This window comes from Apium graveolens, chromosome 2 (assembly GCF_009905375.1).
Source record: "Apium graveolens cultivar Ventura chromosome 2, ASM990537v1, whole genome shotgun sequence".
Classification (NCBI taxonomy): Eukaryota; Viridiplantae; Streptophyta; class Magnoliopsida; order Apiales; family Apiaceae; genus Apium; species Apium graveolens.
Window position 1 is genome coordinate 320,483,592 of NC_133648.1, and position 15,958 is coordinate 320,499,549.

Consider the following 15,958-nt stretch of genomic DNA (forward strand, 5'->3'; position numbering starts at 1 on the left):
AAATCATATATACATGTGGGTATAGTCTGAAATGGACTCTAGTATAGCACAATCAACAATCAGAATATCTTTTTATCTTTTTCCGTCAATATCTTTTAAATTATTTAATGAAATGAAACATGTCATCAACTGGATGATTTAAATGAGACCAAAATTTTTATGGTGACTCATATGATATATTGAAACATACTAAGTTAGTTGTTTGATAATTAACCCAAAATGAAATTATATTCTTTTAATATTTTTAGTAGAATCCTATTAGATTATTAATTTAAAGTTCAGTAACTACAAGAGTTGCCCTAATACATGAAATTCTGATAATAACTATGGTTCATCGGATCATTTTTATTTAGCCTGATTTAAATCATGTTTAGAATCAGGTATAAATTAGTTATCATTTCTCAACCCGAGATAAAAGAATATCCATTATATAATGCTAAAAATATTATCATTGTTTAGTAATTAAAATGACATTCGTAATAAAAAAAATATTAGATGATTCTCTAATAAATAGTTTCCAGCAGAGGCAATTTAGATTATTTCACATTCAAACTGTTTGTCAAAACAGAATTTGAAAAAATCAGCTAGTTCAACCAGTCATTAGGCAACAGGGCCCAAGATACAGATGAAGCTGTTGCTGCTTAAATCAATATTTCAAGATGCTTATCAAGTCCTGAAATTTCCATTTGCGTTACATTTAGCTTCTCCTGTTGCTGTTATATAATAACACATACTCTAAAATTTTGTGTAAGTAACTCCCTTGATTTCTTTGTAGTTCTCCTTTTAAAAAGGTTTTTTTTTTGTGATAAACGGGTGTCCGGGGCAATTTATGCGTACCTCGACTAATCTTGTAAAGGGCTAGCACAACATCCATCGTGATTATTACCCCATACTTACATCTCTGCATCCACTTATAATCGAACCTAGGACTTTGGGGTGGTAACCCTTAAGTTCCAATCTCAACCAGCTGAGTTACCCGAGATCGGTTCCTTAAAATAAGTTATTTAAGCTTCAGAAGGGCACGAAGTTCTTTAACAGCTCATTTCCAAATTGAATGGACCAAGCTTTTGTTCAGATTGATATCAATGTAGTAAAGGAAAAAACAGAATTAAGAAATATTTACCGACAAAATATTACAAATTTCATTCATTTCAACCAAACATAGCATAATTGTTGATTAACCAAACAAATGTAGCTGGCTAACAAACACAAATCGAACCTAGGACTTTGGGTTGATAACCCTTAAGTCCCAATCTCAACCTAGCTAGGACTTTGGGATGGTAACTCTTAAAGTCCCAATCTCAACCAGCTGAGCTATCCGAGATGGTTCCTTAAAAGAAGTTATTTAAGCTTCAGAAGGGCACGAAGTTCTTTAATAGCTCATTTCCAAATTGACTGGACCAAGCTTTTGTTCAGATTGATATCAATGTAGTAAAGGAAAAACGGTCTTTCTAATTTGTGCCTAAGTGCACACAATAAATACTAAATTTTATGAGTTTTGTGTATTTTTATTGGTGGAGTTGTTGTAAATGCAGGGGGTGCGTTAATATTTACGATCAGAGGATCAATCAAAATGCACCAAACTCATGGGAGTTAGTGCTTATTGTGTGATCCTTGGCACACATTAAAAAACCCGAAGGAAAAAATAGAATTCAGAAATATTTACCCACAAAATATTACAAATTTCATTCATTTCAACCAAACATAACATAAGTCAATTAACCAAACAAATGTAGCCGGCTAACAAACACAAAAACACTAACATAGTGACTGCATCTCTTCTAATTATCAGCTTGATGAGCATTCAGCTTTCTTGTTTGAATCCTGGATTGAAACTAGACTCTCAGTATACTACCAATTTGTAACCATTAGTCATTAGGAGGAGATCATTAGCAGTGAGGTAGCTACAGACAAACGGGAAGGAATCCGGATTGATACTTAGCATCAATGTCCAGGATGGCTCAACCCCACCAGCACCAAGGCATTCAACATCATCCAATCTCCACAACTTAATATCTCTGAATACTCGCCTATCGTCCCAAACTATAGTAGCAATCGTATCATACAAGTCGGTGATGCCATATTATTATCAGGAAGGTTGCCAATTATTCATGTGACACATCAGATTTGTGAAAAAAATTTGGCAGAGAAATATGGGGTCTCTAGCATTTTCCTAAAAAAATCCATGAACACAAATACTTAACTCATTGCATGTACGGATGATCGGTCAAATCATGACCACCAAACAACTACGGTTCGCCACATGTTAAATTATCTCGTCGACTTTTGAAAGCGAGGTGAGATTCGATGAAATTAGGGTTTGAAATTATGGAACACCACTGCTTAGACACTGCCTTGAAACGGAGTAGTGACTTCACCGGAAGTAGTAACAGAAGTTCGCAAATAAGATCATCGGATAACATCTCGCTGCTGGGACGATGTAATTTTAAATGAACTCATTGCAATATTTCCAAAGAAAGCTCTGGTGATCCTAATGTTTAAACCCTAATGTTTAAACCCTAATTCCAAAGAAAACTCGCGAATTGGTTCGGTTCGGTTACGAGTCCTGTTTTAACGGTTCAAACCCGGCCCCTGCCCGGTTCGTAATTAAGCAGGCCGGTTCAGTGTTTATATATCCAGTGCTCAACCCGTGTGCGGCCCGGCCCGGCACGCACGGACCGCACAAGTGGCCAGGTCTAATCGCACGGTTCCGTTATTATTTAAAAAAATTATATATCCCATTATATTATAATTTTAAAATATTTATATAAATATATAATAATTATAAATTTATAATAAAAATAATAGGATAACATGTGGTCGTAGTTTAGTGCAATAAGTAGATTATGTCCAGTAGTTTAAGATTTAGTTGTTTAGCGAATATATACCACTAATTTCTTTTTAATAATACGATAAGTTGTGGTCGTAATTTAGTAGTATAAATACTCTAAGTCTAGTATAACAATTTAGTAGTTTAGCAGATATATAACAATATTTATTTATTTATTTAATAACTAAAATTAGGGGATAACCGTTGAATTAAATTATATTCAATTCCGATTATTATAATATGTTATAGATTACTTATAAAATAGCTACTAAATTTATTGAAAATATCAAAATTTTGAATCTCTGTCGAAAAAATATGGTGAAAATCGCATACGAGGGGGCATCACTAAAGTTGGCAATTCGTTCGTTTCGTGTACTTTCGTGTTTCGTGTCATGAATGCCTAACCCAAACCCGAACCGTTAAGGATTCGTTTCGTTTCGTGTATCTTCATTTCATGTACGTTTCGTGTCGTTTTTCGTGTAATTAAAAATTAATAATAAAAATAAAGATAAATAAAATATATATTTAAATATTAAATTTTTACTAGTCGAGTCTTAAGTCAATAAGTTATAAAGACTCAAGTGTAGTAAATGTTATGAAATATAAATTTAAATCTATTTTGTATCTATTTTCTGTAAATATTATATATGAAATTGCCGGCACTAGGCATCAGTTTGATTGATTGAGGTTGCACATTTCAGGTTGATGGTTTTTGACTTTTGTTTTTCTTTCGTGGACCGTTTGGTAAATTGGATTTCATTTGAAATTCTGGATTTGATCAAATAAGTTGTTTGGAGATTTATATTTGGATTTTATTTGAAATCCAAAACATGAGAATTTGAAATGACAACTAAAATCCTGTCATTTGAAATCCATTATTTGAAATGAAATGCAAATTTCCAAACACTCTCTTAATGTATTCAAAATATTATGCCAATAAATTGGAACCTGAGAGACTGAGTACCCTGCCTCGAGGAACTTCACGTACTTAGAACATTGTCACGTGTTGGGTCTGAGGTGGTGCGGCGTGGTACCGGTTGTGTCATAAGTCGAACAAGCAAGAAGTGTAGGGGGAGTTCAATAGCAAACTAACTAATTCATTCCAATGTTGTCAAAGCATAATTTTTCTTTGTACAAATTCGAGTTTGTGAACAGAAAGAATAAAGTAAAAATCCGAAAAGGCTCATGGAGGGAATGGTTACAGCTTAAAGAGGCTATTGAACTCTATAATTATCACCTTGAAACTACTGGTAACCGTACTTTGGAACTGAAGTAGAAACAGAACACAAAGGAATAGAAGATGAACTCGGTCCTCAGAAATATCGACTTTCATTGCAATAAGAAATATAGGTCGAAAGAAGATTGTTGTGCAATGCTTGCCCGAATTTCAGTTCTTCACATCCTACTTTCCCTCAGGTGGCATTATTTCCAAGAGCTCTATATTCAGATCAAAAGTGGCGCCAGGCTGCAAAATAAGTGTTAAAGAGAATGAGTATTGGAATTGGTTGTATTTGTTGTTGTCAATCGTAGCGAAACGTATCGTACGATGGAGGGGGAGTGTTAAAGAGTATAAGATTCTGTTCGGGTCTTCCTCTACCACCTTAAGGTTTTAGAGCGACTGGTTACTTAACAATAAGTAGAAGTAGCTTAGATATTTTGTAAAACAATAAGTGGACTCTGATTGAATATATCTTTTATACATTTAACAGAGCTTTTAGATTATTCTTATAACAAATGCTTTCTAAGATCTTTTCTTCTACTGCAGAAGTGCATTCTGCATAGCTACACATAGATGGCCTAATAAAAACAGAACATTCAAATATGAAGATGGTACAATAATGGTTACAGATTTACCGGAATCTCATTCATTCCTCGCTTGCCATAGCCAGCTTCAGGGGGAACAACAACAGTCCTCTGCATATCAATGAGATATTTGTAAGTGTTCATGTAAATAGTACGATAACATAAAGGAAAGGAATCACGATAATATTACCTTTCCCCCGACTTTCATCCCTTCAACAACTGAATACATGGCTGGCGGAGGTTTTGGTGATGCCTGTGCAGAAAATAATCCATTTGGATTGTCTACAAAGTCTCTCTTTCGTTCTTTACCAGGGGTAGCTCCAACCTTAAACTCATAAGGCTACATTCAAGCGTAGACATTTGATTAGTATATATGTCGGGTGCTAACTGCTAAGACCATTTGTCACCGATCACCATGAATCATATGATGGGAGATGCTATTGTTTGACAGCATTCAAAAGAACATGTTCGATTATGCAAACAATATAAATATTTAAGAAGAAAGACAGGCTGAAAAGAGCGCTACTGGAGTATAAAAAAATGCAATAACCTGTGCAATGCTGCGATTTCCAGCTAATAGTTTTGACTCTCGACTAGAAATTGCTGTGATACCGCGATAGGCACAATCAAAGTGGACCTATGAAGATGTAAGCTAGATTTAGAGAACTTCAAGTTAAGTTGTCAACAACATACAAATTATTGTTGATTTCCATAATAAACAGACCAGAACTGTAGACCCCTTTTCAGCTACTGGACCCTTTCCTTCAACAATATCAAAATATTTCAGTCCATCAGCTGTTCAAAACAACTTATTAATGCCGTAGAGATAGTCATTATTCTGTCAATTATCTTGCTTACTATCAGACATTAAGTGACACAGTCCGGAATCAATAATAAGCGCATTAATTAGCATCTAAACAGATAATTTGTTAAGTTATCAGCGTTCCTAAAACTTCAAGTTGTTCAGAGCAGGGCATAATTGGATCATTTCAGTTCTCATTCTTGTAATTACTTGGTTACTCGTATCAATTCCAAAAGTTCAGCATCTATGTAAACCCAAAAAAAAATTATGCTGTTTAGTTATCGAGAAATTGAGCATGACCCTAGTATTTCAAACTCGGAAGGTCTGAGATTCTGAGTTGCATACAAAATACCCTAATCTTATAGGACAGGAACATGAAGTTTCAGCAAAAATGCAACAGAACAGCAGAATTCAGAAGATAAAATACAGTAAAACAGCTCTACAAATACAATTAATCTAAGAGCAAGTCCAATGCATAGCTGAAATATAAAACTAAATTCACTAAAAACTCAATCAAAAGCATAACTATTACAAATTAGTCAATAAGTAACATTCAATCAAACTAAAATTCTAAAAAAATACACTGAGAACCAAAATGATCAAACTGCAAGAAATGAAAAGAATTAACTCACAGCTTGTGAGGTATTCCTCGAGAGGGATGACTTTCCGGTTGCGCCTTTCCCTAGCTAGTGTCTGAAATGGTGGTGCAATGAGGTCCACAGAAAGAACAGATATGAGAATTGCAGACCTTCTTGATATGGGTATTATTGGCCTTATAACTTGCTTTGTTTCGACATTGCTGCTACTGGGTTTCGAACATTCAACTGCCCATGTTCCAAATCTTTGTAATGAAGCCATGGCCACTGATTTGCACACAACATAAATCTTTGCAAGACAATATGTATGTGTGTGTTTTCTAGTACAGCAGTTGCATAAAATTATCCAAAGTATATCCACTTATATTATGTGATTCCTTTTATACCCTTGATTTCAAGAAGTGGGCAAATATAATGAATTACATGAACTGTAAATTCTTGTTACATTTAAAGAATTCAACTGTACAGAACCACTCAAAACAATGTACTAATCTATACATTATTGAATCTGAAAGTTACACACCTACGGAATAAGGGTAAGGTTGCGTTTATCATGACCTTTTCCTAAATTCTTCGGAGACTTGTGCACTAGGTACTATAAGATCCTATGTTTCTCTGTTTTATACACATAAAAGTAAAAACTAACAGTACTCCCAAGGTTAATGTTTATAAGGTGCTAGTGAAAAAAAAGTCAGCTCAGCGCGTGCCACAGGCTATCGTCTCCTACTATTCACATCAGCAAAAAAATATACAAGTATGGTAATTTGCAGGCCACCAGGTTGAAATTTATTATCGCTAGATTATGGACTTGGTACAGGAATGGCGTCACTTGCACCAATGTTTGCTGTGTCTTCTATGGGCTTGTTTGCATTTTAGAATTTGGATGTGATGTAGAATCGAGAACTGAATCATTCGGAGTGGCTATGTTCTGAATAGGAGGTTGTGCAGGCTTTCCATCAGCCTTTTTCTTTACTGCATGTTTGGCCCATGACATTAGTGCCTTGTTAGTTTGATCATCAAATATAGACTTCTTCATGGTTGATCCCATCTGAAATTCCCACAAAGGGATAGAGGAAAAAAAAAGGAATTGCTCAAATTCAAGATTATAATTATCGTGTCACAATATGATACTACAAATGCAAATACTCTTCTTAACATAAATTATCTGGTGAATGGAACTTTGTTGCGGGAAGGGACACATAATAAGAAGGCGCTAGCATAAAGGAGTACCTGTGTGACCAGGGCATACAGCGGGAGGGTTATATAGCTGCACATAACCAAAATTCCAGCCCTGCCAAATAAATCACTGATCATTTAGAATGTCCAAGTTTTGGTTATTGTCATCATTGCATAACGCGTACAACATGACTTTATGTTATAGCACATCAGCACTCGCAGTTCAGTTTATTATGCCCCAAATTTTAGAGCATGGAAGGCATTAGTTTTTCTCTGGAGTCTATTTGAGAAAAAATGAATCGACAATCAGACTTACCCGATGAAAAGTCTAACATACTGCAGACCCATGTGAGTATGAAAGCAAGAATGCAACCCGAACTCATACTGCATCAAGAAAATATCACTTCTTACAGAGAGTGCTTAAGTGTATGAAGAGGAAAAGTTCAAGGGAAAGATCACTTCATTACCCATATCCAGAAGAAATATGTTATCTCAAATGCGTTCTGCACTTGAAGAAAAGTATTAATTGCACTAGTTAGAAAATTTCTGAAAGCATTGTGAAAAGTACTTGCACAGACCATCAAAACGCTTTGTAAATTTGCTGCTCGAGAAAGGGCAAACTAGAATATTGACAAGACACTAAAACATAAAGATTTTTAAAGAGGAGGCAGAAGTTACCTGAAAGAGTGTGAGATGAATGAGATGGAGAACTAGTCTAGGCCAACTAAACCAAAAATAACGGTCGGATACTTGGACTAAAGGTATGCCTTGTACTACAGCATGTCTCTCCGTGATTTCAATGGCCATCTGCGATATAATTGCTTGTAGCTTTGTTCCAACTAATAAAATTACCTTCAGTCAACGAACCAAATGGTTAATCCTTCTAATGTTCTTATCAAATATAATGATGACGACAAATATGCAACTTATAAGTTTCTTACAACTAGCGGCAGGACAGAGAGCCAAAACATAGCTTGCCATCCTGAAAATGTTCAATGAACATAAATGACTGAATGTTAAATATAATGTTCAGGTAAAAACAAAAAGTATTTTGAAGAAATGATGTACCGTCAACGTTAAGAGTCAGGTAGATGACTGCTGAAGCCCATAACACCGGACTGAAATATCATGCAGTACTTCAGTTCAATGGATTTTATATGCTAAGAAAAAGATGTACATGGATATGCAGTACTATATTCAAATGTTTATATTGTGAATGTTTTGTACCTGATTCCCACTATAACCTTGAAGTCATCTTCTAAAGACCTTTTGATATACTTTTGAAAGTCAAATTTAGTTCCAGGTGCTAAGTGAACCTATAAGATCAATGAAACATCAGAGAAGTGTTATAAAAACTTGATACAGATTGACGAAAGTTATACATTTTGTAGAACTTACGGAGATAAATCCATGGCGCATAGTCAAGTAGTCAGCTTTGCGAACAGACCTAAAAAATTGTCGTAAGAAACATACCTGAAATGGGTGAATGCATCAGTTAAAAGGAGTAGAGAATTAGGTAATTTATTGTCAGTTACTGAACAATTCGGTGGGTTGATGTAGATTCTAATTATAATTTCTATTGTTGAGTGAGCGGAGCTACGAGTAAGTTAAAATAATTGCCCTAATTTCAAACGAAGATACATGAAGCTAGAAGAACTACCACAATTTGAATATTAAATTAAATAGCAGCAGAATGAAGGTGAATTATGATGCATCATCTTGCCAAAAATGGATTCAGGTCAATGATGGAAAGACAAATCTGTACTGAAAGAACGATAGTTCATGACATATAAGCTTGGTGACATAATATTTTAAATTCTCTTACAATATAAAAGAGGATAGGTGATTTTGTCCAGAAACTAGTGTGGTCCCTCACGAAAGATGTCTCGTGCGTCAGCCTGAATTTTGCTTGCTCTACATTATTAAGACATAGTAAGAATTAATCAAACAAAATCTAATTACTTGTTGGAATTACAGAAATTGGTTCAGTTCATTGTTAGAATCGTGAGAGAGATAATATTTTGAAATTTGGTCAGTTTAAAGAAAAGACCATTGTTCGGGTCAAGTTGATCAGCTTCACGCTCCCAACTCTTCCACCTGCGAATCTGAAATAAAGAAAAGAAGGCTGTAAAAGTTTCCTTCCATAGAAAGATTGAGCTTTAAATTGTAACTACAGTGTTGATACCTTTGCCCTTCCAAGCATCATTGTAATGGCACTGTAGATAACATGAAACACTGCCAAGAAGAAGATGAAGATATGTAACTGATGAACACCTCCAACAGATATTAGCGGTTGATGACCCTATATCAGAAAATGCATCTTTATATTCAGTCAGTGCTTTTTGCTCATAAGTAATAACAAATTTCATTTATCCTTTGCCTGATTTTAAATGAAACTAGAGCTACAATGTAAAAATATTTTATATATTTTTTTTCACATTTTATGTTTTACATGTTAAATCTACATCTAAGTTTATAAGGTAGCTTATAGATTTATCAGGAAATATTTCTTTGCTAAACTAGTTTATTTACTTGTGTTCTTGACTCATTTTCGACTAGCTACTGCAGTAAAATAAGTAAAATCACATCAATCTCTGGAAATGGAGAGATTGGACCCAGGTTGATTCCTGTCAGTAAGTTCATTAATCAATATTAATTTCAGGATAATCCTTTTCAACGCATCCCTTCTTTTTCAGGATGCAACTTTAAGTCATCTATGATTTGAGCCTATCTGCCTGTGCAAGTGCATGTCAGTTGGAATTTACTTTGAAGAAAGAATTATTTCCACCTGTTAGTTTTTATAGAGTGAAATAGTTTAAGACTCCGACATTTTTAATTTCTATATAACGGGATGTACCTACCTCATGGCACTTATATGTGCCCCCTCCGCCTCCTGATAACATCCTATGCTCATACCATAAAAGCCTCCGATGCCCACCACCCTCACCTTTACTCTCCCCTCCACCTTCAGGTTTATTAGCCTCACCTTCAGTTTTATGAGCACCTTGAGCATGCTTTGCGCATGGCAACATTGAGTCTGCAACCTTATCAGGAATACAGATTCTAGCAATGTAGCTCTGCCCAAACGTGAGAAGTAATGATATGAATCCGAGAACCATGAGCTCTGCAAACGTGAAAGAGGAGAGTCCGTAAGGACCACAAGATCATTTTAGTTGGAGCTGCATACAATCCGGTGTTTGTACCTGATTTAATCTTCTCAAGAGCTTCAAATAGTGCCACTTTGTGCCTTTTTTCAAAATACTGTAAAGAAAAATATTTTATTAGTGGCAAAAATACTAAACCAAGATTAGTCAAGATTTAAAATAACATTTGTTCTTAAAAATATCTTCTCTGCTATCGACCAAAATTTGACCGGTGTGGATAGGATAGCGAGACTAAATAAACATCTTTTTTCTAATTCTACTCATGAGGGCATGACAATCACAAAGTGCTAGAAATTTTTGACGACAACAGGTCAGACATGATGGCGATATATACCAAAATATGAGACGAGAAGAGATAGATGGAGATACATGGGAAAATGGAAAGCGATTACTGAAGCATTAGTCTTGAATATTTGTGCAGAATAGATTGATCTTTTTATATTTTAACTTCAGAAAATCATGATAAATGCCAAATGTACAGGACATGGAAATGCTTAGAAAAAAAAGTATAACATGTAAATCCGTACAATAACCCTCGAGGCTAGCAGGTGTCTGCCTTCTCTTCAATACATGCATTTCTCATCTCAAATTTATAAATTTTTCTCTTAATGCTCCATGACTAGCAGTTTTGGAGCTCGACCACAACAAAATCCAACATATAACGAAAAATACACAAGCTGTCATCGGTTGTACTATTACCAATCCAAGAAACTACACAATGTTCAGCAATAGAAAAAAATAGAACCACAGATAGGTTGCATGAAGATTGAAATGAGAAACGCAAACTGGAAAATCATGTAAAATGTGCTTCTTGAAATAGCAGCAATAAGAATCAATAAATACAGAGTCAGTTCTTGCACAAGAATAAACACTTACCTCTCCGAAATGATGCAAAATCTTCTCTAACAAAATAGAGAAAACAACAATGACAGCACAAACAAGACCGACTGCCCACGTGGGCGTCTGATCGAGCTGCCTCCCAGACGCGTCTCCTCCAGACATTTCTCGTAAACCTTAATCCTCCTATGGGAAATTTACATCTAACATGAAAACCACATGAGGCCAAAAAACAATCATGCATGAAATTGGAAATGATAATGAGAAGAAACAAAAAATACGAGTACGGTTGTGTTACGGGGACAGAAAATTATGGCTCATTAGTTTGTAAGAAAATCACATTGGAGATTGTTTGTGGGGAAGAAACTAAAAAACAAACACATGGCAGTTTTTAGTAAGATATCAATGCTAAACTGGAGGCAAACATTTGCACACTTGCCTGGTTTTAAATGAAAACTTATCATCCCCAGAGTATTTATAGGAGTGTAACTAAGCAAGGACCACCAGATTTTAAATTTAGAAAGAATGTAGGTGAAGTTATTGTCACACAAACAATTTTCACATATTAGTGACTCACAAATTATCACTTCTTGGTGTTAAAATTTAATTAGTCACAATTCTGATTACGCTAATTTCCCGATTTCATAGGAGTGGACTAAGCAAGGACCGCCACATTATAAATTTTGGAAAGAAAGTAGGTGCCGTTATTGTCACAACAATTTCACAATTTATTGACTCAAATTATAATTCTTTCTTTTTGGATCACGGTGTGGAAATTTAACGTGATTACGCTAATTATCCGAATCATGTATCCATTAAAATAATGAGAGATATCACATTATAAACTTGTGATGACGCTAATTATTCGATTCCTATATCTGTTATTATCAAATGATTACGCTAATTAACAATATGCACATATTATTTATCAAGAAAAGTTAAAAGGGAAAAAAATGAGTACAAAATAATGAGAGATATCACATTATAAACTTGTGATGACGCTAATTATCTGATTCCTGTATCCGTTATTATCAAATGATTACGCTAATTAACAATATGCACATATCCTGATCAAGAAAAGTACTAATTAACAATATGCACATATCCTGATCAAGAAAAGTAAAATATTCCAAAAAATAAAAAGAAGCGCCGCTGCCGGGGATCGAACCCGGGTCACCCGCGTGACAGGCGGGAATACTTACCACTATACTACAACGACTTGATGTTCGAGGTCACACTTCTCCTATAATGACCCCTTTACAACCACAACCAGCTGAGTTTTTATAGTTGTCATCGTACAGACATCGATAAAATCAAAGGTGATTGTTTTGTTTTGTTTTGTTTGTGTTTGGGCAATTTAGTTTAGTTGTGTTGTGTTGCATTCATCTTCTTCTCCAGTTTGCAAAAAACATCCTCAAATGACAACTACTCTCTCCAACTCAGTTCTTGTCAACAAAACCCATTCACCAACACCAGGTACATTTTCATTTTCATTTTTTTTTTAGTTTTTATGTCTTTATTTAGATCTTCATATCCATCTGTTTTTCTATTATTTTCTTTTCTTTTGCCTATATGTTCTACTATTGCATTAAACTCTATTATTAAATAAGTTATGGTTGCACTAGGTTGATTTCGGTTATAATAGTACGAGCTTAATGTTCCTCAGTACATATTTTTTAATTTGATTAAAAAAATTAGAACTGTATCATTAAAATTAGAATTCTATCATTAAAATCATTAAAATAAACTGTGATATAACTCCCTTAAGTATGTATTCCCTCCGTCCCAAAATATCATTTTTGACTTTTTACGGTATTTTAAGGTGAATAAAAAGTTTTTTTTCTGAATAAAAATATACATATTAAATTTTAATTCAAGAAAAGAAATTTTAGAAAAAAGTATGCGGAGCTAAGATTTTTATACATCTTAAAATAGACGTAAAAAGTCAAAAAAAAATTGTATTTTGGGATGGATGGAGTATTTACGGGCATTTTTTCTGGTGGTCCAGTATAGATTTTGTTTTTGATTCATAAGTTCGAAATTCAGATATTTTACCAAATTCTTTTGTTTTTATAATAAAAAACGTAATTTTCAAGTAAATTGAAATATATGTAATTAGCGGGAAAAAAAGATTTATTTTCTCCTTTTTGAATTTTATAAATTAGATTTTAAGTCATAAGATTTATATGACAAAAAAGGACCAAACAATTGAATTTGGACTTTTTGACTTGCAAGTTGCTAGGAACATTGCCAAACAATTTTTTTTCTTGTCCATAACATAATGAGCTTATTGAAGTTGTTTAAGTTGTTTGCAGTGGTACTTGTATTACTCCTCTGCATTCAATGTTGATGACAGCAGATTATAACATCCGAAAAAACCTTGTTGTATTACCCTATACTGCCGATAGAGCAGTGAAGCTTCCTGCCTTAAGATGTCTAGTTATTGAACCATTCATTGATGAAAAACACCTTGTGCTAATCCAGGTTCGAGGTGACTGGTGACCTACACGGCTACACCATTTTGTTACTCGAGCAAGTGGAAAAATATGTTTTTGCCAATATAATGAGACTGTTTGTTCTGAAGTTATAAAAGTAATTATTATTGATTTATTTCCTCGGAAAAGGAGTTGGTATAAGATGGTGGTTAGCGCAATGGTCAAGTGTTTGTTTGCTATAAGTTTACCAATGCTATATTATGAACCAATAACATATAGTGAATTTTTTTTTTCTGTGAGTGTAGCAGTTTGAAATACTGAATAATTGAATATGATGTACTGCGCTCTGACTGTAAATTGCTTGGCTGATAATCTCTTTCAACAATCATAAAGTCCTTTTTTCGTGTTTGGCATAGGTTCACATATTAGGTCAGCTGGCCAATGTATTGGAGGTGGAAATTTTACAAATGTGTCTTACAAGACTACCCGGCCTACTGCTAAAAGGGCAATCAGTGTGCAAGCAGCCTACAGGTCTTAACATTTACGGTTTTCACTGGTTTTGCTTTGCCTAATTTCTGCAAGTTTAAATTGAAGCAGCGGTCGATTTTGGAGAATACTAATATGTCTTGATGGTGTATGTTTGAGAAAATTATAGCAATAATCTTCTAATTAATTGCAGTGATGGTGGAAGGCCAGGCAGCGGTAACAGCATCTTCATTGGCGGATTTGTATTAGGTGGAATAATTATTGGCGCTCTTGGTGCTGTATATGCACCTCAGGTACTTTGTTAACCTACTTAAACAAATGTCTCATCTGGACAAGTGATTGATTGTAAGAGTAAGATGATACCTAATACCTTTGTGGTTGATCGTTTTTTCATGCATTTTACTTTAGACACAAGTGCTGATATGCACCTCAGTTACTTTGTCAATTAACTTCTTTATATAAACTTCTTATCTGAACCGACTAATTGTAGAGTGTGATGCTATCATTAAACTTGCTAAGACATTTTTGTCCTTTTAAGAGTATGATTAGTGCGCGGATAATCCCTTCCAAAGTTATAAATTTCACATTCAATTGAATTTAATCTCTTGCAGATCAGCAAGGCACTATCAAAAGCTGACAAGAAGCTGCCTGCACTCATTTATGGCGAGGAGAAAGCTTTGGAGGTAAATAAATCTCGATCTTTGGGCTCTTTTGAGTTTGTTTTGCATATGCTCCATTTTCAGAAATAAAACTTTGTCTTGCTACAAGTAAATTGACTATTATGCGTGATTAGATGCAGGACATAAGTAGCAGTGTCATTTCTTTTAATCAAACAGCGGTTTCTCTGAGATTACTTAGTGCTTGGTATACTGGTAGAATGTGAAACTGATAATAGATGGGCAATTACTAAAGGAACCACGAATTCATCCAAAACAATATTTATGCCAACCTAACAGTTTTTTTTTGTATTTTTGTTGGGGGGGGATTTAATTCCTTTCCTTTTATCTTGAAATTTAGATACATGTAGCGTATACAACCTTGAATATGGATGTGCAGTTGTAGTAGCTTTTTGGAGCAAAAATGCGCCATTTATAGATTTTACATACTGCATTTTTGCTGCACAAGACATTCACAAGATATATTATTTACAGATGACTCGCAAGAAACTCGAAGCTACTATTAATGGGCTTAATGCTGACATAGACGATATTTCTGCTCACCTGCGAACAGAAGTTTCTCCAAATGGAGCTTCTATCCATTCTGATGAAATTGAAGCTTAGAGTCGCTGTTACCCATCAACGTTGGACGCAAAATAACTTTCTTCACCCTCTTTCATTTCAGTTGAATATGGGAAATAACCTTCTTCACCGTTTTTCATTTCTGTTGAATGCCATTGTTGCTTTCTCTTATGTACGAACTCATCCTCGATTATTTGGATAATTTCAGTAAGATACGAAATAGTTTATAATGATATGATGATGGTTAACGAGCCGTTGCATGGACTATCTCCTGGTAGTGAGTTGGTTTCTGTAAGTGAAGCTTTAAGAAGTGTGACATCTTGAGTTGTATGGATCACCAAAGCTGAATGAAAATGGAGACTCTGTGTTTAATTTTCCTCTGTTGAAAGAGGCTACTCGGTTAATTTTAATGGCATTAACTTAATTGTCATTTAACTTTTTTCTTGATTCGATAATGAGATTGTTGATTACTATTTCTATATATGATCTTTGCATATTAAATAATTTTGTACCAATTACATTATTAGATTATTATTAAATGTGTTATGTATTCGGAGAATTGGTTTGGTTTCGGGTCGGATCAGTTTCGGA

At 34.5% G+C, this 15,958-nt stretch overlaps 3 protein-coding genes and 1 non-coding gene across 4 annotated transcripts; 1 reads left to right on the plus strand and 3 right to left on the minus strand.

The window, feature by feature from the left end:
* Positions 1–3,902: 3,902 nt before the first annotated feature.
* LOC141709058 (peptidyl-prolyl cis-trans isomerase FKBP18, chloroplastic) lies at positions 3,903–6,379 on the minus strand. Its single transcript, XM_074512951.1, has 6 exons — positions 6,068–6,379; positions 5,358–5,428; positions 5,184–5,270; positions 4,824–4,973; positions 4,685–4,744; positions 3,903–4,295 (listed from the first exon to the last, which is right to left on the minus strand). Exons 1-6 carry the CDS (start codon positions 6,291–6,293, stop codon positions 4,233–4,235), a joined length of 657 nt encoding a protein of 218 aa, XP_074369052.1. The 5' UTR covers positions 6,294–6,379; the 3' UTR covers positions 3,903–4,232.
* A 44-nt stretch (positions 6,380–6,423) lies between these two features.
* Positions 6,424–11,597, minus strand: LOC141709056 (MLO-like protein 9). Its single transcript, XM_074512950.1, has 15 exons — positions 11,248–11,597; positions 10,411–10,468; positions 10,069–10,331; positions 9,393–9,509; positions 9,258–9,312; positions 9,033–9,121; positions 8,606–8,680; positions 8,435–8,523; positions 8,276–8,325; positions 8,149–8,189; positions 7,886–8,059; positions 7,675–7,710; positions 7,524–7,591; positions 7,262–7,322; positions 6,424–7,079 (listed from the first exon to the last, which is right to left on the minus strand). The coding sequence occupies exons 1-15, from the start codon at positions 11,371–11,373 to the stop codon at positions 6,885–6,887; spliced, it is 1,497 nt and encodes a 498-aa protein (XP_074369051.1). The 5' UTR covers positions 11,374–11,597; the 3' UTR covers positions 6,424–6,884.
* A 758-nt stretch (positions 11,598–12,355) lies between these two features.
* On the minus strand, positions 12,356–12,427 carry TRNAD-GUC (transfer RNA aspartic acid (anticodon GUC)). Its single transcript has one exon. It is a non-coding gene; the product is annotated as a tRNA-Asp (tRNA).
* A 100-nt stretch (positions 12,428–12,527) lies between these two features.
* On the plus strand, positions 12,528–15,844 carry LOC141706455 (uncharacterized). The gene is made up of 5 exons (XM_074509216.1): positions 12,528–12,684; positions 14,060–14,174; positions 14,323–14,422; positions 14,741–14,812; positions 15,281–15,844. The coding sequence occupies exons 1-5, from the start codon at positions 12,627–12,629 to the stop codon at positions 15,407–15,409; spliced, it is 474 nt and encodes a 157-aa protein (XP_074365317.1). The 5' UTR covers positions 12,528–12,626; the 3' UTR covers positions 15,410–15,844.
* Positions 15,845–15,958: the final 114 nt, after the last annotated feature.

Excerpts from the sequence above, each read along its gene's own strand:
- LOC141709058 (XM_074512951.1), bottom strand. The coding sequence starts at position 6,293 with ATGGCTTCATTACAAAGATTTGGAACATGGGCAGTTGAATGTTCGAAA. Across the intron at positions 4,974-5,183 it reads GAAATCGCAGCATTGCACAG|CCTTATGAGTTTAAGGTTGG; the intron begins GTTATTGCATTT and ends GCTTGAATGTAG. Across the intron at positions 4,296-4,684 it reads GAGGAATGAATGAGATTCCG|CCTGGCGCCACTTTTGATCT; the intron begins GTAAATCTGTAA and ends CTTATTTTGCAG.
- LOC141709056 (XM_074512950.1), bottom strand. The coding sequence starts at position 11,373 with ATGTCTGGAGGAGACGCGTCTGGGAGGCAGCTCGATCAGACGCCCACG. Across the intron at positions 9,122-9,257 it reads TCAACTTGACCCGAACAATG|AGCAAGCAAAATTCAGGCTG; the intron begins GTCTTTTCTTTA and ends TTAATAATGTAG. Across the intron at positions 8,524-8,605 it reads TGCGCCATGGATTTATCTCC|GTTCACTTAGCACCTGGAAC; the intron begins GTAAGTTCTACA and ends TTGATCTTATAG.
- LOC141706455 (XM_074509216.1), top strand. The coding sequence starts at position 12,627 with ATGACAACTACTCTCTCCAACTCAGTTCTTGTCAACAAAACCCATTCA. Across the intron at positions 12,685-14,059 it reads AACCCATTCACCAACACCAG|GTTCACATATTAGGTCAGCT; the intron begins GTACATTTTCAT and ends TGTTTGGCATAG. Across the intron at positions 14,175-14,322 it reads AGTGTGCAAGCAGCCTACAG|TGATGGTGGAAGGCCAGGCA; the intron begins GTCTTAACATTT and ends AATTAATTGCAG.